Genomic DNA, 27,949 nt, shown 5'->3' with positions numbered 1-27,949 from the left:
GCTGGCGGCAACCCCACTTGGAAACCCTTTGACCCTGCTGGGCTCAAAGAACTTTGTAAAGCCCAGAAGGAGTTTGGGAGGGAGAGTCCATATTTCTGGAATCTCCTGCGGACCACCCTCACTAATACAGTGCTGGTCCCAGCAGACCTCTAAAGCATTTTTTCTTGCTTGCTTTCTCCAGCCGAATTCGAGATGTGGGATGACGGGTGGAGAAAGCAACTAAGAGAGGTCCTCCCAATCCTATTGCAAGACCCTAATAACGCAGGGGTTTCCATGGACCACCTTACCGGTGAGGGGTTGCTTGCCAAGCCACAAGACCAGGCCTGAAACACCCCAGAGACGGTCTTAAATGCTGTAAAGCATGCGGCAGAGCAAGCATTTTTAATGATGCCCCCTAAATCGGCGCCTCTACTAAATTTTACTGAAATTCAGCAACTTCCAAATGAGCCATTTATTGACTTTATTGACAAATTGAAATTAGTGGTGGAGAAGCAAGTGGAAGATACAAGAATTAGAGAAAGCATAATCAATCACTCAAATAGCAAAAGCTAATGCAAATGAACCTTGTAAGAGAGTGATTGTGACCCTTCCACTTGATCCCCCACCAGTGTTAAAGCAAATGATTTGACATTGCACAGCCTTAGTTCCAATTGACCAACCAAATTTAAAAACGAGGGGGAATGTGGTAGGAGCTGCGGGCGCCACTGAGGCAACAGCACCTCAGGACAAGAGGATGACAAACAGAACCTGGACTTGTCATAGATGTGGCAAACCAGGACATATAGCCCGGAACTGCAGAGCTACAGCCCCGATTAATCAAAGTTCCCGAGCTGTTTCCCCAGGGCAAGTAGCATCGCCCACTCCCGTGGAGGTACAGCTGGGAAACTGAGGACTCAGCGCGGATCTGCGGCCCCACATGATGACATAAATAAAGAAGCCGCAACCAGAAAAACTGTGACTAATGCTTCTGCAACCACAATGGACTCCATCACACCTCAACGGGTCCTCGTGAGTTGCGAAGGATTGAAAGACTGCTGCTTGTTTATTATAGGAGACACCACGCGTACACCACCAGAGATTTCAATAACACCAGAGATCGTCCAAGTAGGGTCACAAGGACTCTTTACCATTAACATGCAATGTATTCATCCACCTTTCTTCCTTGCAGCTGGCCAAGTTCTCGCCCATGCCATCCTTGTCCATACATATTTCCTTTCCACGGGACTCCTGGTTTGATATGTGTATGTTGCAGTATCCCCACTGCAACATAATGGTGGAGATTCGTGAGCAGAACGATCCCCGATCCCTAAGCAACTGATTTGTGTGAGTAAACCCTGGAAACTTTGGATTCCTCTTCTTGGTTTTGCTTTGCTATTCCATATCTAAACTATGGAGGAACCGTGGGAAGACTCTTGGCTCTCAGAGCCGCATATGGACATTTATCTTAAACTTAAAATGATTCTTGAACAACGATTTGTAAATTTTAGCTTGATTCAAGCTCAAAAAGAACTGAAACACTTCCTGGCATGGTTGTTTAAGAACTTTTTCTATGTTTCTTGGGATTTAATTATTACCAAGGGCTTTTGGAAAACGTTTGGACACAGTTAATATTGGAGTCAAAATATATGCCGATGGAAGAATATTTTCGTGAATATTATTTAATTACCGAGACTGTTGAGCAATGTCAGCTGTGTCTTGGCGAAGGGAAGCGTGCCTCAGAGTCCGTGCGACCCAGGCCACGTGCACCGAGCCCTCTGCGAGCAGCAGCGAGACAGTTCCCGCGTGCGGGCGGAGCCACACGAGCCGCAGTGTCGGTGGCGGAGCGAGGCGCGGCGGGAGCAGTGGGACCCGGCGGTGCCCGCACGGCCCTGCGCAGCGCGTGGTGGAGTGAGCCCCGGGAACGCCCGACCGAGAGGGGCGGCCTGCGGGCGGTGGCTGGCGGCAGCGGCGGTAGAAGGGAGCCGCGCCCAGCCAAAAGGCGTGCTAGAGCAGGGCGCGGAGGAGTCGTCGCTCGGGGGCCTGGCCGACACGTGGGTACAGTGCCTGGCAGCGGCAGCGAAGCTGCGACCAGAGGAGGCGACGCACGGAGAACTGAGCGGCACAGCCCGGCCCGGCCCATGCAGCCTCGAACGCGACCCCGGGAAGAGCGCGCAAGCCCCAGCAGCCCCGACAATTCCAACACGGGAGCGACCGAAAGAGAGAGCAAAGACACAGAGAGACAGAAAACAGCAGCCACTTGAAAAAAGGAAAAAATCATAGTAGCTAAGATCTTAGGGATAGTAAAATGGTATAATGTTAAGCAAAATGATGGTTTTATAACAAGGTGTGACAACCAGCAAGACATATTCGTGCATAGAACTGCTATTAAAAAGAATAACCCTGAAAAATGCATCCCAAGCTTGGGAGATGGAGAGGTGGTGGAATTCAAAATTATACAAGGTAGAAAAGGGTTACAGGTCACTGGGCCTGATGGTGTTTCTGTAAAAGGCAGTATATATGCAAAAAATCGTAGTCATGTTAGACAATATCTCCATTGTAAGCCCCCCCCACAGTCTCCCTTTCCTAATCCCACCTTTCCCTTTTACCCTATGTCCTATTACCCCCAGTGTATTCCCAATCCGTTTTTTCATCCATGGTTTCCCTCACAAAACCATACCTTTGCCAATTGTTTCCCCAAAAATCCCTTTCCAATGCCGAGTGGGGGATGAAAAGGGGGAGGGAAGAAGTTAAACCCTCTCCTGCCTCAGTTTCCCCACAAAGCATGCCTGGAGAATCCTGTCTCCCTTCTGTCAGCCCTAAGATGTTCCAGAGAATCTGTTTGGACATTTAAAGACTCAGGAGGGTGGCTTGTTTTGTTTTGAAACTGTTCTTGTTATGTTTATCCAGTTGTTTTCATTCTCCTTTTATTAAAATAAAATGGGTGAGGTGTTGGGGTCTCCTCCCCCTGCCATGTAGCCCTGGGAGAGGGGCCCTGAGGGGACAGACACGGGTTTTCCCTGCCCCTGCTCAGCCTCGTTCCCCATTGGTTGGTTTGTGTTCCCCTGCGCGGGCAGAAGGACCCTTGGTCCGGTGACTGTAACAGTTCCTCGGCAGAGCCCCGGCCATGCGGCTGGAGAAATAAACATCTCTGAAACAGCTATCAAGAATCTGTCTGTCCATATATATTTCCTTTCCACGGGACTCCTGTTTTGGTATACGCATGTTGCAGTATCCCCACTGCAACACATCCTCATGCCCAGAAGGTCACCAGAAAACTACAACCCATCTATCTTCTGGGCTGAGGTGGTAGGGGAAGATAAGCCGATGCTAAGCTGCAAGATATCATGCCAGGGCTCGGACATCAGCCTAGCAGGGATGATGGACATGGGGGCAGACGTGACGGTCATCGCCTCCAGCAACTGGCCATCACATTGGGGGTTGCGACCGGCAGAAGGTATTGTTACGGATGTGGGAGGATCCGTGGCTGCCCAGAGAAGCAGGACACAGGTCCAGATTGAGGGTCCAGAGGGGCGGATTGCAATAGTCCGTCCATTTGTTATTGACTCTGGGTTTACATTGTGGGGCAGGGATCTCATGTCCCAGTGGGGAGCCCGGGTTGAGATCCCATCTCAACCCCGGGATTTTTAGTAGGGGCCACTGCGGAGCACCCCACTCAGAAATTGAATTGGCTCACGGATAAAAAGGTCTGGGTGGACCAGTGGCCTTTAAAAAGACACCAATTGAGAGTGCTCACTGCACTCGTGGAGGAGCAGCTGGGGAAGGGGAACATCGAGCCTTTCAACAGTGCTTGGAACTCCCTGGTCTTTGTGATCCGAAAGCCGGGGACAGACAAGTGGAGACTCCTTCACGACCTGCGGAAAATTAATGAGGTCATTGAGGACATGGGACCCCTGCAGCCCGGAATGCCATCACCCTCTATGCTCCCTAGGCAGTGGAAGCTAGCAGTCATAGACATCAAGGACTGCTTCTTCCATATCCCCCTACATCCAGACGATGCACCCTGGTTTGCCTTCTCGGTGCCTTCCCTCAACTGAGAGGCTCTCATGCAGCGCAACCACTGGCGAGTTCTGCTGCAAGGCATGAAAAACTCGCCCACCATCTGCCAGTGGTATGTCACTCGCATTCTGTCCCCTGTCCGGAAAAAGGCAGCTAGAGCTGTGATCCTACATTACATGGACGATGTTTTGCTGTGTACGCCCACGCAGCAGTACTTGGACTGGACTCTGGGGGAGGTAATCAGGGCTTTAGAGGCTGATGGATTCGAAATCCATCCCGAGAAGGTCCAGAAGACCTCACCTTAATAAATATCTAGGACTCAAAATAGAGGAGCAGACAGTGGTGCCCCAACCGTTAAAAATCAACAATAACCCCAAGACTCTGCAGGAACTCCATCAACTCTGTGGATCCATCAGCTGGGTGAGGCAGCTCCTGGGACTGATGACTGAGGACCTTGCCCCTCTGTTCAACCTGCTTTGTGGGAACGAGGATCTCAAATCCCCGAGGCAGTTGACAGAAGAGGCAAGAAACTCCTTCATCAAGGTCCAAGAGGCGCTGTCGTCTTGTCAAGCCCATCATTACGCCCCAGGTCTGCTCTTTCAGTTTATAGTGTTGGGGAAAATGCCATACCTCCATGGGCTGGTTTTCCAGTGGGACAAGGTGCAGAGGGATCCCGTTCTGATTATTGAGTGGGTTTTCCTCTCGCACCAGCTGTCCAAAAGTATTACCACGCCACAGGAGCTCATGGCTCAGTTGGTGATAAAGGCTAGGTCTCGCCTCCGTACCCTTGCAGGGTGTGATTTCACATGTGTTTACCTGCCACTAACCACCAATGCACTGGACCATCTCCTTCAAAACAACAATCATCTCCAATTTGCCTTTGATAGTTATTTGGGACAAATATCGGCTCACAACCCGAAACACAAATTGTTCAATTCGGCCTTTAAATTAATTCCAAAAGAAATTCAGAGTTGTGAACCCCTCAATGCCCTGACGATCTTTATGGATGGTTCTGGGGCATCTCACAAATCTGTCATCGCTTGGAGGGATCCTTGCACTCAGAAGTGGGAGTCTGATGTGCAGGTGGTCGAAGGATCACTGCAGGTTGCAGAGCTTGCTGCAGTGGTCAGAGCATTTGAGCAGTTCAACAAACCTTTTAATTTGGTAACAGATTCCACATATGTAGCAGGAGTGGTGTCCAGAGCAGAAAGAGCATTGCTCAGAGAGATGGCAAATCCAAAAATCTATAAATTGCTTTCAAAGCTAATCCAAATTGTCTCCCACCGAAAGCAACCCTTTTATGTAATGCATGTGAGGTCACACACCGATCTGCCAGGGTTCATCGCAGAGGGGAATTGGAGAGCTGATGCACTCGCCATACCTATTGAATTGGCAAACTTACCTAATAGATTCCAGCAAGCCCAGTTGAGCCATGCCACATTCCATCAAAATGCTCCAGCCCTCGTCTGGATGTTCCACCTCACCAAAGACACGCAAAGATGATTGTGGTGACATGCCCTAGCTGCCAGAAATACCAGTTACCATCATTAGGCCAAGGGGTTAATCCTCGAGGTCTCGGCAGTTGTGAGGTATGGTAGATGGATGTTACCCATTTCCCCCAGTTCGGTCGCCAAAAATATGTACATGTATTAGTAGACACCTTTTCTGGTGCGACCTTCGCCTCGGCCCATCGTGGGGAAAGAGCGAAAGATGTCACCAACCACCTGGTTCAAGCCTTTGCTGTGCTGAGGACACCGAAAAAAATAAAAAACAGACAATGGCCCAGCATATACATCTGCAGAATTGAAAAAATTCTTTGACGAATGGGGTGTGGAACATGTCACCGGCATCCCCCATTCTCCTACAGGCCAGTCAATCGTTGAGCACAAACACCAAATGTTAAAAAGACTCCTTGAACAGCAGAAAGGAGGCAATGAGACTAATGCCCCCATTTTAAGACTCGCCAAAGCACTCTTTAAATTTTTTAAACTGCTCCCATGAAGAACTGAACCCCCCTATTTTAAAGCACTTTACAAATTCAACCAAGGCTAAGCTAACTGAAAGACCCAATCTCTTGGCAAAAGACCCAGACATGCTGCAAATACGTGGCCCATACTCCTTAATCACATGAGGAAGAGGGTATGGATGTGTATCAACCCCAGAAGGACCTAAATGGATCCCTGGAAAGCGGATCAAACCCTTTTTAACAAAGACATAAAACCAAAGCAGCCTGAAAATGCAGTAGCAACTGCCTGGAAAAGGAGGAGAAACAAGACCTCCTGAATAAACAAGAAATTCTCCTCCCAGGCTGCAAAGACAAACATTCCCTTTCCCACCTTCCCTAATGTTTCCCTCCCCTAAGTGGCCCTTGGTTTTATTTGAAAGAGGGGGAGTCTAAGGGAACCATAACTTCATGATTGTTCTGTTTATGTTTATCTCATTTATATGTTGTTCTGCTTTTCTTCAGTTAAAGCCCTTACAGGATGGTGAATCATGTGTTGCTTTACTATCTACTGCTGCAACTTCTCTCAGGTCAATACCAGCAAAGCAAACTGTGGATCATCCCGCAGCCACAACACCATGTGTGGGTGACTCTAGCACAAGCCCTCAATCAGTCTGGGCTGTGTCTAGGCATGAGCGGGGCGAAGGATCCCATGTTGACCTGCCTTACTGGCATTCCCTTGCATGCTGAGGAGTTTGTTGCTTACACCCACGATACATATCCTCCAGCCTCAGCGTTGGGACTGATGGATGTGGAAACTCCCAACAGACATCCCAATGCCCCAAGAGTTACATCTGCAGGGGTCTGCTGGAGCAGCTTACTGCTTCAATTCCCTTTACAGCGAGCCAAGGCATCAGTTCCAGGCTAGCCCTTGCAATAAAATCTGTAAAAAGGGCTGGTGCCAAAAAATGGCCCTGTTGGTTTCCAGATCCATTGGCCACAACAAGGAGTTGCCGGATGGATTGTTTTTGATCTGTGGGGACTGAGCATGGAATGGAATCCCGCCCTACCTTACTGGGGGACCCTGCAATTTGGGGCAACTGACCACCCTTACCCCAGACAGGGCTCAGCTCCTCAAATGGCATCAATCTGTTAATCAGGCACAAACCAAACGATCCATCCAAAAAATGTCAGATGATTGTGATGATTCAGTTGTTAATTGGCCTCACTCCAAATGGGTTGTGGTTTCAATTTTCCTGCCACGGGTGGCGGCAGCCAAAGCCCTTGGGGACCTTGAGCAAATTTCTTGTTGGCTTGGAAAAAACGCCCAAGCCACGTCCACCGCCCTCAGCAAACTATTATCTGAGGAGGAGAAAACAAGGCAGGCGATGCTGCAAAACCGAGCAGGGATTGATTTCCTTCTTCTCGCCCCTGGTCACGGCTGCGAGGAATTTGAGGGACTCTGTTCTATGGACCTGTCCACCGAAGGCAATTCCATCTAAGCCAAGATGCATGAAATACAGCAGCAAGTACAAAATCTACAAGTGGAAGGCAAGGACTGGTTCAGCAATTTATGTTCTGCTTCCACCTCCCCTTCGTCTACGTGGAGCTTCAGCAGCTGGGTCCCATCAGCGATAAAGGACATTTTATGGATTTTGTTCACAATTTTTCTGATTTTATTAGGCCTTCCTGTTTTTAAGTATTTAATTTTAAAATCCCTTAAATCCTCCCTTCCTTTTCAATGTAATAGAAAAGGGGGAGATGTTGGGGTGGCTCAGCCTGCTCTCAGGCTGAAATCATCAAATTTCAATCAAACCAGGGCCATCCACTGGGTGGATTTCCCCACCCAGGACAGTGGATCGGAAGGCAGACCAGACGAGTTCACTGAGATCTAGGTTACCTCCCCCTGGGTGGCTCCCAATCTTAAGTTACCTCCCCCTGTTCCAGAAAGTTCTCCCTTTCTTAGTTATTAATTGGTTCCCTGTTGTGACTCCCGCCTCCCTGTTTTCCCCATTTGTTCTGAAAAATTGTATCCTCCCCTCTGCTTCTACCCCATTGGTTGTTTTCTCTTTCCCTGCCTTGCTCCACCCCCCCATAAAAGGGTGTGCCTTTTCTGGTTCCTGGACCCTCCCGCAAATAAACCTGTTGGAACCCATACCAGAGGTCCCTCCCGCCTTCTTTGCTTCCGGACTAACGCGGGCCTAATCCACCAGCCGCCCAACGTGCTTCCTCTGAGGAGGAGCCAGTGCACGCATCCATCTCACGCCTATTCCTCTGAGCTGTCCAGTGAGGACATTGTGGAGGCTAACGCTGCATCCCCTCTGCCCGAGGGCATGCCGAGGCTTGTGATTACAAGCCCCCAGTTGTGTTAGAACACATCTTGCTTTGCCCCTCTCTTTGCCAGCAAATTACAGAGGAGCCGGAGCAGCCGGATCAACAATCTAAGACTGTGACCAGGACTTTAGGACCCACCACGGAAAGGCAGAGGCACGGAAAGAGGTGAGTGAAAAGGGAATTGATATTACCGAGATTGTGCTAGCACTAGGGAAGGAGATCTCCAAGGGGGTTGGAAAGGTTGGGGGCAGAGAAGCCCACAAAAGGGGAAAGCTTAAACTTTTCCCCTGCAAACTGTGGAAAGGAGGGGACGCCCTCCATGGAGTCCACAAGAGCTCAGAGGCTGCATCCTACACAGCCGCAGGAGTGGCTCAGAGGTTGGTTGGTTGGTTGGGACCTCAGGAAGTTGTGGGTTTGAATCCTTTTGAGACCAGATTTTCGCGCCCACACATTTACTGCTTGCTAAAACTAGTTGCTTTTTAGTATTTTAAAGTGCTGTTTTGAAGTGTTTGTGTAGTAACCTAGATAAACTGCCTGGGAAATCTGAATTCCAAGGCCAGATTGCAGGCTGAATTCCGGAGTTAAGAGCTTCCCTCTGGCAGAGTTTTTCTGTCTGTGAGCAAACTTGGGTGGTGTGAATGAAAAAACCCCTCCTAACAGCCCATTAGAGTTGATAATAAAACACTGAAGATGGCTGACAGGGCGAAAAACTACTTTAGACACCCGAGAATTGATCAGACTGTCCACACGGGTTTGGCCAACTTTAAAATTAAGTCAAGGAAATTAGCCTCGTTATGGGAGTTTGGAAAGTAACATCATTACTGACCTGATGGCAGAATTGAGATCATTACGTAGGTTTGATGAACTAAGATATGCAGAACTTTTTACTATGTATCTGAACAGGGAAAAAGCATATGTAAATAGACAAAAGTAATATGGAGATGACTTTGAGGAGGAGAAAGGGAAAGAAAAAGCCACAGTAAGATGTCTCTCATACTAATACGGACAGAGAAATTGAGATGACAGATACAGATATGGTAGCACAAGCTTTGCCCTTTTCTCCAACCTTTAAAATTTAAATTGGGAAAACACTGGGTCACTCACCAGTTCCTGTATATGCCAAATTCCCCAATGCCATTATTGGGCAGAGATTTATTGGAAAAATTGGAAGCAGAAATTAAGTTTTCCAAGGAAGGGGGAGTAAAAGTTATAATCCCAGAATCTAAAATTATCGAAGCAGCTGCTCTACTTGTACAGGAATGCCATGGAAAAATTCCCAAAGAAGTTGAAGAGGCTGTCATTCATATAGTGTGTGCCAATGATTCTCCTGGGAGATCCAAAAAAGCTGAACCTCTGAGTATCACACTCAAAGCAAGGGCTACATCAGTAAGGCAAAGACAATATCCTCTGAAATTAGAAGCTCGCAAGGGATTAGTACCTGTGATTGAAAAGTTTCTCAAATTTGGGTTGTTAGTGGAATGTGAATCCAGGTACAACACACCAATCTTGCCAGTAAAGAAAGCTGATGGTAAAAGCTACAGGTTGGTACAGGATTTGAGGGAAATTAACAAGATAACAGAGGACATACACCCAGTGGTAGCGAATCCTTACACACTTCTGACAACACTAACAAATTAATTAGGATGGTTCACTGTTTTAGATCTCAAGGATGCCTTTTTCTGCATTCCTGTGCATAAGAATAGCCAAAAACTTTTTGCTCTTGAGTGGGAGAATCCTGAAACAGGGAGAAAGACCCAGCTCACCTGGACAGTTTTACCACAAGGATTCAAAACCAGCCTGACCATATTCGGAAACCAGCTGTCAAAGGAGCTTGAGGACTGGAGGAAACAAGAACCAGGAGGAGTGGTTCTCCAGTATGTTGATGACATCTTGATAGTGGCCAAGACACAAGATGACTGCATAAAGCTCACTGTAAGTCTGTTGAACTTTTTGGGCCAAAGTGGGTATCGGATCTTGAAAGAGAAGGCACAGGTTGCCAGGGAAACAGTAGTATACCTGGGCCTGGAAATTTTCCGCGGACATCGACAACTCAGCAGAGAGTGGAAGGCAGCCATCTGTCGACTTCCAGAGCCTCATACCGTAAGGGAGATGCAGGCCATCATGGGAATGGTAGGCTGGTGTCGCCTGTGGATATCAAACTACGGTATACTGGTGAGACCCTTATATGAGGTCCTTAAAGCAGCTGAAAAGGGGACAGTCATGTGGACAGAGAATGCCAGGGCTGCATTTAAACAGCTGAAACATTCCTTGATGTCAGCCGCAGCTCTGGGGCTGCGGGACTTGACTAAACCTTTTGAACTCTTTACACATGAGCGACTGAATGTTGCTCTGGGGGTATTGGCACAGCACCTTGGAGACCAGCAAAGAGCTGTGGCCTATTTTTCCAAACAACTAGACAATGTAGCCCAGGGTTGGCCAGGATGCTTGAAAGCTGTGGCAGCAACAGTCCTTCTGATATAGGAGGCCCGTAATTCACCCTTGGGCAGCACATTGTCGTGTATGTACCCCATGCAGTGATAAATGTGCTGGAGCAAAAGGAGGGACACTGGCTCTCCCCTAGCAGAATGCTGAAATACCAATCTGTGTTATTAGAACAGGATGATGTTACTCTAAAGACAACTTCTGTAGTAAACCCTGTGATGTTTTTATCATCCACGTTACTTGACAGTGTGCCTGAGCATGATTGTTTGCAGACAATAGAGGAAACTTATTCCAGTAGATCAGACCTGAAAGATGTTCCTCTGAAAGATCCAGACTGGGAATTGTACACTGATGGGAGCAGCTTCATGAAAAACGGTAGGAGGATGACCGGTTATGCCGTAACCACCTCAGATAAAATCATTGAGGCAAAAGCCTTGCCTCCAGATGTATCATCACAGAAAGCTGAACTCATTGCACTAGTGAGAGCTCTAGAACTGAGCGAGGGGAAGAAGGTGAACATACGGACTGATTCCAAATATGCCTTCAGCGTTGTTCATGCCCATGGAGCTATTTGGAAGGAACGTGGCCTGCTGACTGCTCAAGGTAATGAGGTTAAGCATGCTAAACAGATTCTTGCACTTTTACAGAGCATTTGGAAGCCTACAGAAGTGGCTATCATGCATTGCAAGGGTCATCAAAAAGGGAAAACAGCCCCTGAACTGGGAAATCATTTTGCTGATGAAACAGCCTCAGATCTGCAATGAAGTAACTCTACACAAGTGATGGCAGCAGAATTCATTGGGAGACCATGTTTTAAATGCGGAAGACATGAACACATGAAAAGGTATTGTCCAGGACCTGAAAAAAATGTGAAAATATCAGGCCTCTGTCCAAGATGTAGAAGAGGAAGACATCATGCCAATCAATGTCATGCCAGAACAGATGTGGATGGGAATGTTTTACCACTTCTGGGAAACTTGAAAAGGAGCGCGGGACGCCAACATGCTATGACATAAGTAATGGCGATGGCTCCATCTGCAATCCCGCAGGGAACACAGTTATCGGAGAAGGTCACTCAAACTCCGTCAGCTGGACCATCTATAGATTTCCCAGTGACCCAGAATTGCTGCCACCAGGGGTGCAATGCAAATTGGCAGCTTCCAAATTAGTATGTTTTATGAATGAAAATCATGCAGGGATTCCCACAGGGGTCACTGGAACATCTTGGAAGAGACAAGACTTTTTAATAGTAGGCAAGGAAAGATCTAGCATCGTAGGGCTCATTGTTTTTCCATCAATTGTTTCAGCAGATCAAAATGAGGAGCTAACAGTTTTGGCTCAACCTTTACATCCTCCACTAGTTATTCCAGAAAATACTCCAATAGCCAAAGCTATTTCTTTACCATCTCACGCAACAGAGCACATCATGCCAGTGACAGATCAACAAGCTTCAGTTGACATTGAAGATGTGGACATTCCTGCCACTTGGATGAAGCAGATAGGCTGTGATCGACCTGTGCTCATTTACAGTTTAACATGTGGAGATAAGACAATCTCAATCAAGGGAATATTAGACACTGGTGCGGATGTTACAGTCATCTCTTATTTCTTTTGGCCCAAAGAATGGCGCTTGAAAGCACCTCTGAACTCGCTTTCAGGTATTGGAGGAAATACCCTATGCCTGCAGAGTGAGCACTGTTTCTTTACTTGTTGGAAGAAAACTTAAAATTTAATTTCTTAAGGGGAAATTCCAGAAATGGATGGATTTCTGGAAAAATCTCAAAGCAGTTAATAATATCTAGAAAAATTTGTTTTATTTTTGTGTCTTCAATTTTATGTATTTGAAGAATTCTTTTTTCTGTATGTGTATGTGTGTTTAAGAAATCTTTGAGAAAAAAATCCCAATTTAATCAGGATGAGGAGTAGCAGGGAGTGAGAAAGTGAAATAGACTGGTGGAGTCACACTCTTCCACCCCTGAAAGAAATGCAGTGGATGGAAGCTCAGCAAGAGTTGTGGCAGCCCCGATCCTCTCGCCATCAGGCAGAAGGAGGGGACCTAAAACATGAGGGGGAATGGAAAAAGGTCCCTGCTCAAGGATGTAGGAGAATCCCCTCCCAGCCTCTCTTGCCTTCCCAAGTGCCCCTATGCAGCAGGTATGAGGCTCTGGAACATGAGGGTCAGACAGATTATACCGGAGAAGAAGGTCTGTCTGGGGGTTTATCTGGAACAGGCCAGTCAGCCAGATGGATCACAACTTCAAGCGTGAAGAAAGAAAGAAGGGTAGTTGTATTGGGTCACTCCCTTCTGAGGAGAACTGGGGGGCCCATATGCCATCCCACAGGGAAGTCTGTTGCCTCTGTCGAGTGTGGGTAAGGGGTATTTACCAGGAGATTCCCTGGAATGATTCAGCCCTTTGGTTATTGTCCACTGCTTCTTGTCCAGGTTGGCAGTGACAGGGGTTGATGAAAGAAGTCCTAGCACAATCAAAAAGTACTTCAAAGGGCTGGGGTGACTGGTTGAAGTAACAGGAGCACAGGTGGTGTTTTCCTCAAGTCCTTTAGTAGCAAGGAAGAATGCTGAAAGGAACAGGAGAAGCCACATGACCAATGTGTGGCTTAGAGACTGGTGCCATTGGTGGAATTTGTTTTTTTTGACCATGGAGTGACTTACATAGCATCAGACCTCATAGAAACAGATGGGGTTTACCTGTTAAAAAGGAGAAAAAGGATGCCCAGGGCTGATTGAGAGGGCTTTAAACTAGGTTTGAAGGGGAAAGGCGATAAAACCAGGCTTGGTAGAGATGTGCCATGGGGAGGCAAGCAAGTATTGGGGGTAAAATTGATAGCCCACCCCCATGACTTTGAAGTGAGCCACACTGGAATGCAGTTGCAGTCTTATGGGGGCAAGCTGGGGACTCCTAAGGTAATAAAAGCCAACAGGGAAACACCAGAAAATTATGTCAAAGGAAGAAAAGGGGTGTTCCTCTAGGAAGGTGACATGGCCGACAGGCAAGCTTAAGTGCCTTTACACCAATGCATGCAGCATGGGCAACAAACAGGAGGAGTTGGAAGCCCCTGTGCTGCTAGAAAGTTATGACCTTGTTGCATTACTGAAACTTGGTGGGATAAATCACATGACTGGAGTGTCACTATTGATGGCTACAGCCTGTTCAGAAGATACAGGGAAGGAAGGAGAGATGGAGGGATTGCCCTCTACATCAAGAAGTGGATTCAGTGTGAGGAGCTGTCTTTGAGCAAATCAAAAGCCTGTAGGTAAGAATCAGTGACCAAGGCAAAAAAGGAACCTTGTGGTTGGTATTTACTACAGGCTGCCTGATCAAGGGGACCCCATTGACAAAGGGTTCTTCTTAAAGCTACAGGAGGTATTGTGCTCATAGTCTTTTGTCCTGCTGGAAGGGTTCAACAATTGTGGGATAGAGTTCCTTTCTTGACAGATGACAGAAACAGAGTTGCAGTGACCTTTTCAGTTAAGGTGCGTCATATGCAAAGAAATGTTGCTTTTGGCATCACTAGAAATTAATGCCAACTGTAGATATGACAAAATCACAAGTCTCTTGCCCACCGAAAATTTTGAAATACAGCAGATTGTCTTCAACAAGGTTTAGGATCAGATGCAAAAACCACATCTCTTTTCTGATTAATTTTGTGGCCATGATTTCACTTCTTTTGACCTTTAACATGGATAGTCTTTTCTGTAATAGCAGTGTGACTTGGTTAAGCAGTACTTGTCATCATTTGGTCAGATCATGAGGTTATTTTCTTTTTCAAATTGTATTTTCTCAAGGCAGAGAAACCTACCATTCTCCAAATATCTACCTTTGAGTAGAGGAACATAAATAAAGTGTCATGGTGAAAGATTATTCACACCAGCAAGGAAAAGGCAGGTATTGAAGGAGACTGTTGAAGGAGAGGTAAAATCTTAAATCCTAAAACAGAAGACAGAGCATCACTAAGTGAAATAAAAGATTTGTCTATTTGCTTTTAAACTGATGCAAAGCAAGAAAAAGTAAATTAATATAAGTAAACCACTTTAAATCTAGTAAAAATTGTACTGCTGGGTGCATTAAGACAAAGGTGGAAGTTTACAACTTACAACTGCTTAAAACACTTCTTGCAAGAAGAAAGCAAAGATTTGCATCTCAACCAGATATGGCATATGAATTCTTAAATTAGACCAATAATGACACAAACAAGCAAAACCATTATCTCTTCCTTCTCCTCCCTTTCTTTCTGCTTTCTTGTCATAGAGTATGTGACCAAGGAGAAACTGAAAGAATCCACTAGTGGCCGAACTTACTCCAGTCAATATGCTCCTCTCTGCTGGAGTGATCAAAGGCCAACTGTAGTAGACAAAATAGGGCTTTACCCTTTAAAGTATAATTTATCCTTTTGAGATCAGCACAAATATAAGGGATGAAACTGACTTCCCATGGCTGCCATCCAAGCAAGCTATGAAACTGTAACTCAGTACCACCTGCAAAAATTTTTGCTTGAATCCCCAAAGTAATGATCCTCTCTATCACCATCCCTTAAACTCCCAGTTCTGTTAGCTCTTCAGTGTTCAAAAACGGACTAGTTAAGATAGCAGTGAGAAAAAACCCCCCACCAAAATAAACATCTTTTATTGTGTAAGTAAGTAGATTTGAAATGGAATTATGGACCCCCACTCACAGCTCCCTTTTGACAGTTGCACTTACGAATTGTACTTCAAATATGGTTACATAGCTATTTTCTCCCCACACACACAGACCGCCCCTTAATCTGCCCCTTAATCTGCCATAACGTTACATGAAACAGAACAGACTGAGAAAATACTTGAGAATGACTCTTGTTTACGAAGAAGGTAATTTAGAGTATACAATTACTGATAAGATAGAACAAGAATTCAAAAACTGGACTGCATTACAAAGCATTTCTTCAAACATCCATTTTGGATTATTGCTGAAAGGTACTAATTGGTCTATTCTAGACTAATTTACAAACATTCATAAAATAGTGAAAAATGCATGCTTTAGAAACCTGGAACATTTCATGCCTTTTTGCTAACAGAATATGAGGATGGAAGCAAGTGATTGACATTTTTCAATGTAGATTAGTAGCATTTAGAGTCTTTTTTCTTGTGTACTAACTGATTCTTCGTATTTTTTCTTATTCTTTTCAGGTGATTTTTTATCTTCAGGTTTAGTCCACGGAGGGCTCTGCAACTTCTGTAGAGGTGAAAACAGCATCTGTGTAAACATTGTGTATAGAGTAGATATATACATAAGCAAAAATAAAAAAAGTATGTTAAAAATCCATGGCAGTAGTGCACATAGAGCTGTATTTCTATTAAACTGATGTACCAGTCATAAACTACTGCAGCAGAATATAATATTCGCCTAGGAAAGGGTTCTGCTCTCTATTAAAGGAAGCATATTGAACAATCTCTACATTGCAAAACCATACAAGTCTGATGCTGCATACAGCTTCATATAATCGCATATGATATATATATTATAACAGTTTTATATATATAATTATTTTGGAAATCTCTTCCTGCTCCTGCTTCCAGGGCTATAGACATCACACTATCAAATTAAGTCATTTGACTACTAAGTAATTTGACTACTAGTTCTTCAAATATTCAATAGTTTTCAAATTGTTACCAGCTAGAAAGCATTTTGAACAGATGCACTGCAATCAGATGCAGTCAGTCTGAACTAAGTAGTCTTCTGTTTTGAGACAGAACTTGGTGAAGAATGTGTAAGTATACTTCAAGTAATTGCATGTTTCACAAGACCTTTTAGTAAAACCCCAACAATTACTCTGAAAGAGAATACCTGAAAGCTTGTATCTGTTTCTGCTGCCTTCAAACGAGATGTTGAATCAATATGATTCCCCAAACATGTCTTGGCAACCTGTCAATACAAATGTCAGAGATAACTACTTCATATTTTTTCCTAAAATAGTCATAGTTTTCCTAAAGAAAGAAAGAAAGAAAAAAAATCACTGGTTCTTCTTTTAAGCCTAGTTGATGAAATGGAACAAATTTTTCATAGCTAAGCTTAGTCCAGACTGCCATCATCCCTGTAATAGACTTTAACAATATGGTCTTGGGGCAGCAACTTTAAAAATTTAATGCTTTTCCAGCTTTTTTTTCCTCATGTTTAAATCTCATCACCAATAGCAAAGTTTACTCCTACAAGTGGTCCTAGGAAACAGAAAAGTAATTACAAGTGTCTTTTATGGGTGAGGAAACAGTAACGAACAGTTGAAAATCAGCATTACAGTTAGAACTTTTCTATTATTATTCTCTCGTGTAAACTCTTAAATCTCTTAGGTATAATAATCCCTGAATGGGAATATAAAGTCACTGAATGGGGAAGTCAGATGACTCTCAAGGTACAAAATCTTGTTACATTAATTGCTGTCATTTTATTCAAGGAATAATGTTATATTCTTTGCCAATATGCTTTTTAATATCTGGGAAAATAGAGTTGCACAGCATAAATAAAATTAATTACAAAGTACATTTTTGAACCAAGGAGATCTCCTGATATCAAACCAGAGATTTACTCAACACCAAAAATTCTACTGTACTTAAATTAAAGTCCCTTCAGCAGTAGGATTAATGATGCCATAGGAAAAGAAGTTTAAACATGAAATACAGTAAAGTATTGATAATACTTGGTCATTACTCTAAAATGAGTTCACATTGGAATTTCTCTATTTGTTTTGCTATTAAAACGGATACATTTAAATGGAGTGAAAATGACCGGGTTTTTTTTAAGTTTTAAGTCATCAAGACTCTTTCCAACACAACAGTGGGGGGGTTTAGTGATGTTTAAGGTACTGAAGTGAACCTCTGAGATGATGCAGATGGATTTGATGTGGGGAACTCTTTTTCATATTTTCCCACTAGATAATAGCAAATAAAAGTTGGATTAATATAGGGAATAATCAAGGCAGTATTGATTAAAATAAAGTCTATTGAGAAAGCACCTATTCCTTCTATGACAAAAAAACCAAACAAAACATCAAACAAAAAACATGTGGTTTATGTTTTAGATAAAGACTAAAAAGTCAGATGACAGAGTACAATTTTTAGTAGACTTCTAATACTTCAAAACCTTTTAAGTGTGGTCCTGCCAAAACATCCATTTAAATTATTTACTATTAATCTAGATTTTAAAAAATATTTCAAGCTGAATCATGTTCAGAAAAAAATGAGGGTTTTGATGACTTCTAGGTGAGCAGCTTGAGGACAAAAGATACTATAGGTCAAACAATGAACAGTATTGCAAACTGTGTAATGAAGAGGACAGAAATAATGCTAATTAAATATAAGATCATTTACATATCCAGAATTTGCTCTGACTGTACATATTAAAAAATGAAATAGGTAACCTATTTCACCAACATAATTTATAGGAGATAGGAAGCAAAAACTATTAATTGACATAAAAAAACTATAGGTCAACTTCTTAAGACATATGCAAAGGAAGAAAAAAAATAACCAGGTCTGCCTTAGAGAAGATAAAAGAAAATGATAAACACAATTCTTTATAAGTGAGTAGTTTTGCATATTCTTTTCATAGACCAGATAACAAAGTCCATCTTGATAGGAAAAGAGCAATAAAGACTTATGTCTGTAGTATTTCACATTTGTTCACTCAGAGTTCTTTTCTTTTTAGTAGCACACCATATGGATCACTGCTGGAGAAAGATAGTAGGGACTTCTTCTAAAGAAAGCAACTCCTATACCTTTATGTTGTTAAAGCATAAAATATTAATTAATTATTCATTGTCACTGTGAAACATTGTACATCATTAACAAATAAATTACAGATTGAACAACAGCAATGACTTTCAGTATGCCATCAGTCAACAACAGTTCAATAGGCAAGATCATAACCAGTTCCTATGGATGAGGTGTATACACACATACACACACACACACATATATACATACATATATATACACACACACACGCTGGTTGTGGCTTTTTATCAGTTTGGTTCCTAAACTGAATCAGATGAGTATTAGTATAATCTCCTGCTGTATCTGTAAACTGGGTTTAACAGAACCCAAACTGCATCTCATCCACATACCTCAGGCATATACATAAACACACATATATATACCCACCTATGTGTGTATTTACATGCTTATATATGTATCTATTTATCTATCCACCTATATGTGCATATATAAACACATAAATATACAAACACACACAATACTTATATCTTCCTGTCCCTCAGCTGAAGACCAATGGAGAAATTTAAACCCAATGTACTAGAATACCTTTCACAACCTTAGGTGACAGACAAAGAAAGTAAAATATTAAACTTTTGTTATTGTTGCTAGTTCCCTCTATGATAAGTAATGGATTGTTTTGTATGTTTGTCTGTGTGACTCCTTCTGTCTGTCAGATTCCCTCCCATTAGAGGTACACTAATTACTAAGGACAGAATGAGAGCTCGACACAGTAGAAACTATCAAAAAGCAAAAAGAATTGCTTTTGGAAAATAAAGATGTTGAAATGTTGTCAGAGTGGTTTTTTTATTTTATGGAAATGAGATTTTAGAAGTACCTGCGGGAAGAGATAGTGGGATCGTGCCAAGCTTTGAATCAAGATTTCAGTATTTCAGGGACATATGTCAGGGAGGAACTCTGTTCCCCGACAAGACCAGGCATTCCTGTACCTTGCACTTTTACTCAACAGTATGCTTAAACAGAGAGACACACAACTGGGCAAAAAACAGCTTTCTCCATTTCTGTCAGAGAAGGATCAATTGCTTTTCCTCCAGAATGAACATTTTTTTTTTTAAAGATTATTACTGAAATGTTAATAAAATGCTAGCAAAATGCTAACAAAAGAGTAAAAGCATCTTTGAGGAAAATATTTAGAAAATAAAAAATCCTGCCTGGTCTCAAGTCAGTCCTGTTAGCTTAATACAACTCCATTGAATCCTCTTGTACCAACATAACAGAGAGGGTTGTAATTTAAAATATTGTCAGGAATACTTTAAGGATGTTCTAGTTTTCATACCAAATGTAGCATGACATTTCACAATATGGACTATTTCCCCTGCTGTTGGGCAGAAAGCTGTAAGAGTTCTGTTTACACATGATCTCTAATATTAGTCATAGCTAAGTTTTAAATCTGTGCTGGCTTCCAGGGAGGGCAGGGAAGAGGCACTACCTTTCTCTCACCATCTGAAGACTTTGAACAAGACACAGGTATCTCTGGAAGCAAAGCAGTCTCATATTTCAACGCAGATGTAATGAGTTTGGAATAAATACGAAATGATTTTTTTGCGTGCCCCTCTTCTTAGTGCTTCCAGAGAAGCCTGCTGGCTCTTAAGCTACATACTAAAAATTTTTTTAGGAAGAAAAATCTCCAACACCAAGAGCTAAATGATGGCAGCATAGCCAGGTGATGACCCTTTGTACATAAGCTAATGGCTTTCCAGGAATACAGAAAGGCAGTATGTGAATGCAGGGTCAACATACTAATACAACCAAATAATGTTGGCTATTTTCTTGTTTGTGCCTGAACTGACAGGTGGATAAGAACTGCAGATCAAAAGGGAGAAAACACAGCCTAGGTGGGCAAGACCAAATACCTTGAAAGCTATAAAGTAAGACAATTCAACACACCATGCTTTGATTTAGCTGAAAAATACTGAATGACTAAAATATCACAACATTTTAAAAAGTGCAATCTATTGTTAGCATGGTGAAAGGCTGTCTTCTAATGAACTTTTCATGCAAGATTATTAAAAAATACTCTCCTGTATTTATGCAACTGACAGCACAACAAAAGAAAAAAGCTAATAATATTCTCAAAATCTAACTTAACTCCGGAAGTTTATTTCCTGCCATTGGCATTTAGAAAAAACCAGGTCTTTTATCCCTAACTATTTTGTGTTTTCTTCTGCCTCCTTTTTTAAGGAGCCTGAGATTGGCTGTTTCAAGGGGAACAGGGATGGCAGAAGTCCTGATCTCATTCAGAAGCACAGCTCCTAATGTTTGGAGACTCAGTTAGTATTTGCTCTGATCATTGGTCAAAAACTTCACCAGGTTAGAAGGTGCATTTTGAACATTTCATTGCTTTCCTCATCCTAAGCTAAGCTTAACATTTCTCAAAGCTTTAACTGAAACGGTCACATTTATAGGCTCATCAGAGATGAAGAGTGATTCTGCTGGAGATATTTTCCTCAGTTCCTAGAGACTTCTCAATCAGTTATATTTGATCCTCGTTTCATTTGCATGTCCCCAGGCAAGCAATCTGCTTTTATCTAGATTCGGGAAACAAACCTTCAACACTTGCCATCATAGCCAGTCTTTGTCCACATACACAGTAAATGATGACTAGTCCTTGAAGTAGTTTTATGACTCAGAGAAGTGAAGTAAGACAGAAAGAGATTTCTCTGATGCTTAGAGCCCTGCCTCCTCTCTTTCCTACCCCTTCCTTAGTTCACTTTAATAAAAAAATATAATAATTTTAGAAGTTGTATTTAACCATTAGTGACAGATCTCCAAATTTCACCCATGAACAAATCAGTTTCACAGAATAATCTCTATACTTTTATGTTGAGGAATTATTACTTCACCATTAAGTTTTCTGAGTGGTATGTCTGGAACATCTGCCCTATATTTTGCAATAAAGGGCATATTTGTAAGACAAACATATTCAATAAATTACATATACAGTATTTTTATCATAAAACATCAAGAAAGAACTAACATTTGAAGACTCAACATTAAAAGCTCTAAAACAGCACTGAGAATTCTAAGTATGAAAGCAAAACCTTCTCCAAAGAGAGATTACAAGAAAAAAATCTTTTAAGTGTGTTTGATAGTTGGACAGACAATTTCACTGTTTTCACTGTTACTAACTCTTTCCAAATTGCACAGTTTCTTAACATGTCCTTAAAATTTAATTTGACCAACGTTTTTAATTTTTATGACTAAGCACAACAGAATTTTTATTATTATTTTCTTCTATATGGCAGAGAAACAGAACAAATTAAGTTATGTTGAACACTTGTTACTTGGTCTAAATAAAGTTTAGGAAACACATTGATGATCTATTTGTTTGTAAAATCAAATTTTCATAAAAGTGCATTTTGCTTTAAACAATACATTTTGTAAAATGAAAAAAAATCAAGAACAGTAAGTGAGAAATTTTACATGACAGAAAAATTGAGATGGGGGATATGCCTTGAAATGCTGTGTTGCTTTTGTCATGGAGTCCAATTAACAAAGTATCTGTGTGTGTTCTGGTTATAAAATATGCATCTCAATCAGTAATGCAGACAAAATTTGAGAAGTTGTGGTATTCAATTCTGCTAGTAAGTAACACAGCAAAGTTGGAGCGGTTCACGGCTGGATGTATAAATGACAAAGGTGGATAAATGAAGTGTGCATCTTCATTTAAAAAGAATTTTCAACAAGCCAGTTAGAACTCAGCATGCCCATTGGCTACTAAACTATGCAACTTTATCTGCAAAGAGCTGAACAATGTAACTAGTTTTCCATTGCACCAACTCAGCAAGTAAGAACTGGCTTTATGGTCAAAAAATCATAACAATTTAAGGTCAAATAATCAAATCACAAATGGACAGGAAATCAAGTTTAAATAAGTGATATTATAACAGCTTTTGCAGTTAGAAAATAATTCTGCTGCTGCTAGAGCATCATACAGATTTAGTTGACCAAACATTGGAGTTTCAGTGATCCTTCTCATCACTACTGCTTTTGGCTTCAGAGGGCAAAAAAAGTAGATACGGAGGATGTTTGTAGAGTGTGATGGGGGAGAAAGCACTGAGTTAGTTCTGAAGAAAATAAACCAGATGCCGGAGAAAAGGATGGTGTGGTTAGGTCAGCTGACAAACTAGTTATCTTAGTTGTCATTAACCAAGTTAGGTTCACAGTTTATTCAAAGACATATTTTATCAGATTTGCTCATGAATTTGTTACAGATCTGTATTGGAAGCTGTTTTAACCCTCACTGTTTACCAGAAAGATATAGAGCAAGAAGTATGTGAAATGTGCATATGCCTTTTCAGCAGACACCTCTGCAGCTTTTCCTTCTCCTGTTTTAGATCACGGTGTACTAAGGGGATGGTTAAACTCAGATGATGTACCTTCTTATGACCTTCATAGTTCTCCTTTATGGAATCAAATTAACTTTAAGGATTTTATTAGTTTGAAATTTTTTTAGAGCAATGGTTACTTTTTTCTCTTATTACTCCCTTTGGAAAACAATCAGAAAGTACAATGTGATCAAAGCTCTGCAACTGAAACTGATTTTAAAAAATGAAGCAAAATGCTGTGGTTGCTTAGAAATGTGTACAATTTTGGCTCCATTACTCAATGTCCTTTGTCACTGAATGATTAATGAACGTGTAGTGTTTGTTTACTGCAGGAAATTAAGGCAGTAAATAAAAGCACTATCACTTTTATTTATCAGAGAAGATTCTACAAAGAGCAAAAAATCTAAGATGACAACAGAGAAGAAAGAATAATTTTATAAATTCTTTGATGTTTTAGCAATACCAAATAGGTGGTTTTAAATGATATGTTACATGCATAAGAATTATTTGATATGAAAAGGGAATAAAGTAAATTCTGCTGTAAAAGCCAAAATCCCAAAAGCTTTTGGGAAGACAGAAAAGGGAAGGAATATAGGGGAAAGAGCTCTGCAGAACTCTGGTTCTGCACAGAGACTTTCAGGAGCCAGACATAGGAAAACATCTCTGGATAAGGCTAAGAAAAAGTAGTATTGACAAGATGCATCTAATAAAGTACTGTCTTGGGGTGACTTTGTGATGTGTATCCCCTATTGCTGCCCCATGCCCAGAAATTAATTTTGTGCCTTTCTGTGCCTTTAAACTAAGCCTGAGAGGGGGGAGAGACAAAACCGAGGGAACTTTCTAAGCAGTTTGTTTGCATGTTTTCAAGGTCACAGAGATAGAGACGGCTCTGTGTTCAGCTGTGGCAGAAGGGTGAGAATGGGGAAAGCACCCTGCTAGCTTTTGGCCAGTTTTTCAGCTCGTTTTTCTTTCTCCGGAGAGAGATGGAGAGTTGAACTTTTGTTTTCCTGGGACTTGGTTTTTTTCCCCTTTTTTTCTCTGCTGGATTGTTTCAACATCAGAATACATCAGGAGGAATTTCCACTGAGGCCTTGGCCCTGGAGGTGGGCCTACCACCCCATCCCAGCTCCAAGGAGGGAGAGAGAGAGATCTACGAAAGGACTATGAAATTTTCCCAGGTTTCTCTCAGCAGAGTGAGAGGTTTTATTATTTAGCATCATTATCCTTTTCCTGTGTGTTTGTTAAATAAATAGTTTTTATCTCTTTCACTTTCCTTCGAGGAAAATTTATTTTTTCCCAAACCTGGTGGGGGAGGGATGGTTGTAACCTGCCTTCTCTCAGAGGATGTATTTCTAAATTTGGCCAAACCAGAACAAGTACAAATAATCTAAATAATGGAAATTTTACAAGAATATTGAAATTAATATTTTTATTGGTTTTGATCAATTTCAGATTATGTATTACAGGATATCCTACCTACTTCTGGCTATTACTGGTCCCATGTCAAACTGCATTACAGATAAATATCAGCAGTGTCTAATTTCCAAATTTTCTAGTCTGTATCTCATTTGTCAATAAATCTTCATCTGTATTTGTTCTAATGTAAACTACATTAATTACTGTGAACAGGCATAGACCCCACAAATGCAAAATTGCAGAAAGATCACAAATTCAAGACAGAGATGCTTAGCCATAAAGACTTAAAAACACCGGTTGGAACCAGCAACTAACCATTTTGCTTTATTTTTTGCCTTAGTAGCTGTAAGATTGCATGTTCTTCTCTAGTTAGTCTTTACTACCCTAATTCTTTCAAAATATAAATAACATTTTTTTTATAAGAGACAGAATAAAAGGATCTTTGTAAAGTTCTGAGAAAGGATTGCTGAAATATTAGGTTTCTAAGCAACAGAGTTTTAAGTACATCTTCATTAATTTTTCTTAAAAAATGCTGCATTAGAACCTGTCATATGTTCTTAGCCATCCAAGCTTAATCTTCCTTCATTGAGGGTTAAGCAGCTGTAAAAACTTCAGAAAAAAATACATACAGCCAACTAATGATAAAAATACAATAAAAACTCTTCCCAAGTGTTGAATTTTCTCAAAATGGTAGTGTTCACAGGTACAAATTGCAGCTTTGTATTACTGAAGTAATATGATCCTTTGGGAAAATAAATTCCTTCCAGTACTTTCAGAACTTAAGGTGGTATCTCTAATGCCAATATATGAAGGTTAATTGTGGAAAGAGACATTTTTAGTTCAGTTCTCAAAGCTAATAATTTAAATTCTTCCTTCTCTCTCTCTCTCTCTCTGTTAATGTGAGATAATAATAATGATGATGATGACGATGATGAAGAGGTTGCTAGCCCAATGTCATCACCTGCACTATTTTTATGTTCAGGTTAGCCTATGTTCAGATGGACAATGTATGTAAGACAAAGAAAATAGTTTTAACTTAAACAACAACCAGGGAAATTACTATAGTAATTTCCACAATTGAGCAATCCACAGCAGAAAAGGGTACAAGGATGGACCTTAGACTTGTAGAATAGTTAGAACTGTTATGAAAAACATATTTAATGCTTTAGTTTTCTTTGAAAATTTCATTGCTTTCTTTTAATCAATCCTTCAATTTACAAGAACATTTTCTCATTTTCATTATTTTCATTACCTTTGTGGTATTTAAAGTGAAATCAGGATATTCTGACAAACCAGTGTTTTATTCTCCCATGATGGCCTTGAATTTTTACATATATTAATATGAAAAAAATATTTAAAAAAATATATTTAAAAAAAAATATAAAAGTCTCATGCATACAGGGAGAACATGCCTCCCTGTACTTGTAAATTTTTTAATTACACAAAAAAATTCTGATTTGGATAAACACAGCACTATTTATGCCTTCCTTGCTTGGAGATATGGTTGTCCTCACAATATGTTTTGTAACTTTGCTGTCAAAGACATTCCTTCAACAGACACCATAAGCACAGTGTTTGTGCATTAGTGTGAGTCCTAGATAGATTTTTTTTTTAATGTGAATGGGATGGAACTACAACTATTAAATAATGCTCATTTTTCAGTAGAAAAATTAATTTGTAACAGCAACATGTTTAGAAGAAAGATAAAACTGGGAAAACCATTGCCTGCTTAATTTTACAAGAAGGAACATTATCTAGCAAGGCATAGTTAATTTGAATACCCCTAAGGTATGCTTTCATTGATTTTACTGCTTTTTTTCCTCCATGCAGGAGGTTTTGGCAAATACAGAGTTAGCAAACCATAAAGATTTAAAATTTAAAGGAAATGTGAGTCCCATAAATATAGAATTGGTCTTAAAATATGATAATTGAGAGATTAAATGATGTAAAACTTAATTCCATTATAGCTTAACAATGGAGGCTATAATAGATAATATAGACATATAGACTAATTTCTTTTATTTGAATTACAATGTTACTTAGAGAAATGCAGGGAATAGAGTTAGGTTTTAATTTAGCTTGAATCTTGAAAAACAGTTCAACTCATGAAAACTTCTAACTTCAGTTGCAGTAATCTACTTTCCCTGGGTGGGAGAGGGGATGCACCACCGCAGTGACCAATTTCTCATACAAAGCAGCATACCCTGCTAACTAATTAAATGGCTAGAAATACTAGTTGGTAGAAGCACAAAAAAACAACCACCGTCTATTCTAAATAACTAAAACCTTGGTTTTATGGAAAAGTGAATTTTTTAGGTGTCTTTCATCACAGTACTTGATACAGAAATTAAATACTCTTTCGATTTTTGAAATATGTTAACAGTTATTTTCTTTTTTTCTCTTTTAATGTATTCACTTCTGTAAAAAAGAGCTTTTTGAAAATCTTTACGCAAATATTTAGCCTAAATTATTTCACTCTCTACCGAAAGTATTCTACATTTCATCAAACCTTCTATAACTTTTCCAAGGGATAACTAACCTCTAGTCATAATATAAATGGAGTTAATTCCAGCTTCATAATTTTACATGTTTTCCTTCTCCTCCTTCAATTTTTATTAACAAAATGAAGTTTCCTTTACTTCTAGACATTAAGAAATGTGCAATGGCAAATTATTCACTCTTACAGATATGCAATTTCTCCTTGTTCTCTAGAGGATGGGGCAGAAGGGAGGGATCTTAAATAAACTTGTAACATATTTGTAATAAATGGATACTATATAATTTTTTTAGTAATCTGTTGTATACTGAATTATCTAAGATTTTTTCCCCATAATTTTCTTCACACTGCTATGATCACTAACAGCAAGCTACCCAGTTACCTCCACAGGATTTTGTTAAGTCTCAAGATACAACAATATATTCAATATATGTTAAATATTCAATATATATATTTCACCTGCAAATTAGTCAAAGTAGCACTATACTTTTTGGACTATTGAGCAGAAAATTCTCAACAGTCAGAGCAGACTCTCTCAACAAAATCTGTCTTGCTCAATTTTCCTCTTTTTTCCTGTTCTATTTGTGTCTTTATAATTACAGCCACAATACATACATTTGAGATTTCTGTTAAGAGCTCATACCATGCTGTTTGACTGTATGTACTGTCTCAGTAAAAGCACCAGATTTAGCTTTCTGTCAGAGCTGTCATAAGAAAAACACAGCTTGGAGCTTTTCTAGACTGTCAGTGAATGATATCACATCCTTTCAACTATTTCAGCTGTCATCTCTTACACCTCCCCAAAGGTTTTGCTTTATTAAATGAAGCATCTGTGAAGGCTGTGCCTGATTATTAGAAATAAATAAATTAGTAATAAATATGAAGATATGTAAACAAGGTTTTTGCATCTCACTGTAATGCAGGCAACACTTCAACCAGGAACAAATGAATTCTTGGAATGGTTAAACATCAAATGAGACACTTTCCACCACTGCTCTTCCTGCCAACAGCCCTACCAGTTCTATTAAGCAGCTTTTAAAAGAAACCTAGGTAACATATATGCACAGATTGACAGCAAAGAGCATTTGCTCCTCAGCACTTTAATACAGAATATAGCTGGCTTATAAAATATGTGTACCATCTTGAATAGGAAAAGTCCCATTGATAGGCGCCTAAAGTATTCATGTTTTCATACAGCCTAGATTAGATCCTGT

General features: G+C 40.9%; 2 protein-coding genes across 5 annotated transcripts in view; one reads left to right on the top strand and one right to left on the bottom strand.

Moving 5' to 3' along the window:
- The first annotated feature begins 4,437 nt into the window (after positions 1–4,437).
- LOC121668115 lies at positions 4,438–11,722 on the top strand. Its single transcript, XM_042035552.1, is given in 4 exon segments — positions 4,438–5,160; positions 8,343–8,437; positions 9,421–10,760; positions 10,763–11,722. Coding segments are annotated over 4 exon segments (2,874 nt in total). The 3' UTR covers positions 11,479–11,722.
- A 3,619-nt stretch (positions 11,723–15,341) lies between these two features.
- Positions 15,342–27,949, bottom strand: part of LUZP2 (leucine zipper protein 2) — a 205,176-nt gene continuing 192,568 nt past the window's right edge. For 2 of the 4 annotated variants that reach the window (XM_042035658.1, XM_042035656.1), the window contains 2 exons: positions 16,555–16,632; positions 15,548–15,963 (listed from right to left, as the gene is read on the bottom strand). In XM_042035658.1, the coding sequence (XP_041891592.1) occupies positions 15,838–15,963; positions 16,555–16,632 (204 nt within the window). In that variant the 3' untranslated portion in view covers positions 15,548–15,837. Of the gene's footprint in view, positions 15,964–16,554; positions 16,633–27,949 lie in introns of all 4 variants that reach the window. The other 2 variants (XM_042035659.1, XM_042035657.1) reach the window with 2 other exon arrangements.

Source organism: Corvus kubaryi, unplaced genomic scaffold, assembly GCF_017639235.1.
Source record: "Corvus kubaryi isolate FWS band 111438036 unplaced genomic scaffold, C.kubaryi_AGA036_p1.0 37384, whole genome shotgun sequence".
Lineage (NCBI taxonomy): Eukaryota > Metazoa > Chordata > Aves > Passeriformes > Corvidae > Corvus > Corvus kubaryi.
The sequence above is the reverse complement of the archived record's forward strand: the minus strand, read 5'-3'. Positions and strand labels throughout refer to the sequence as shown.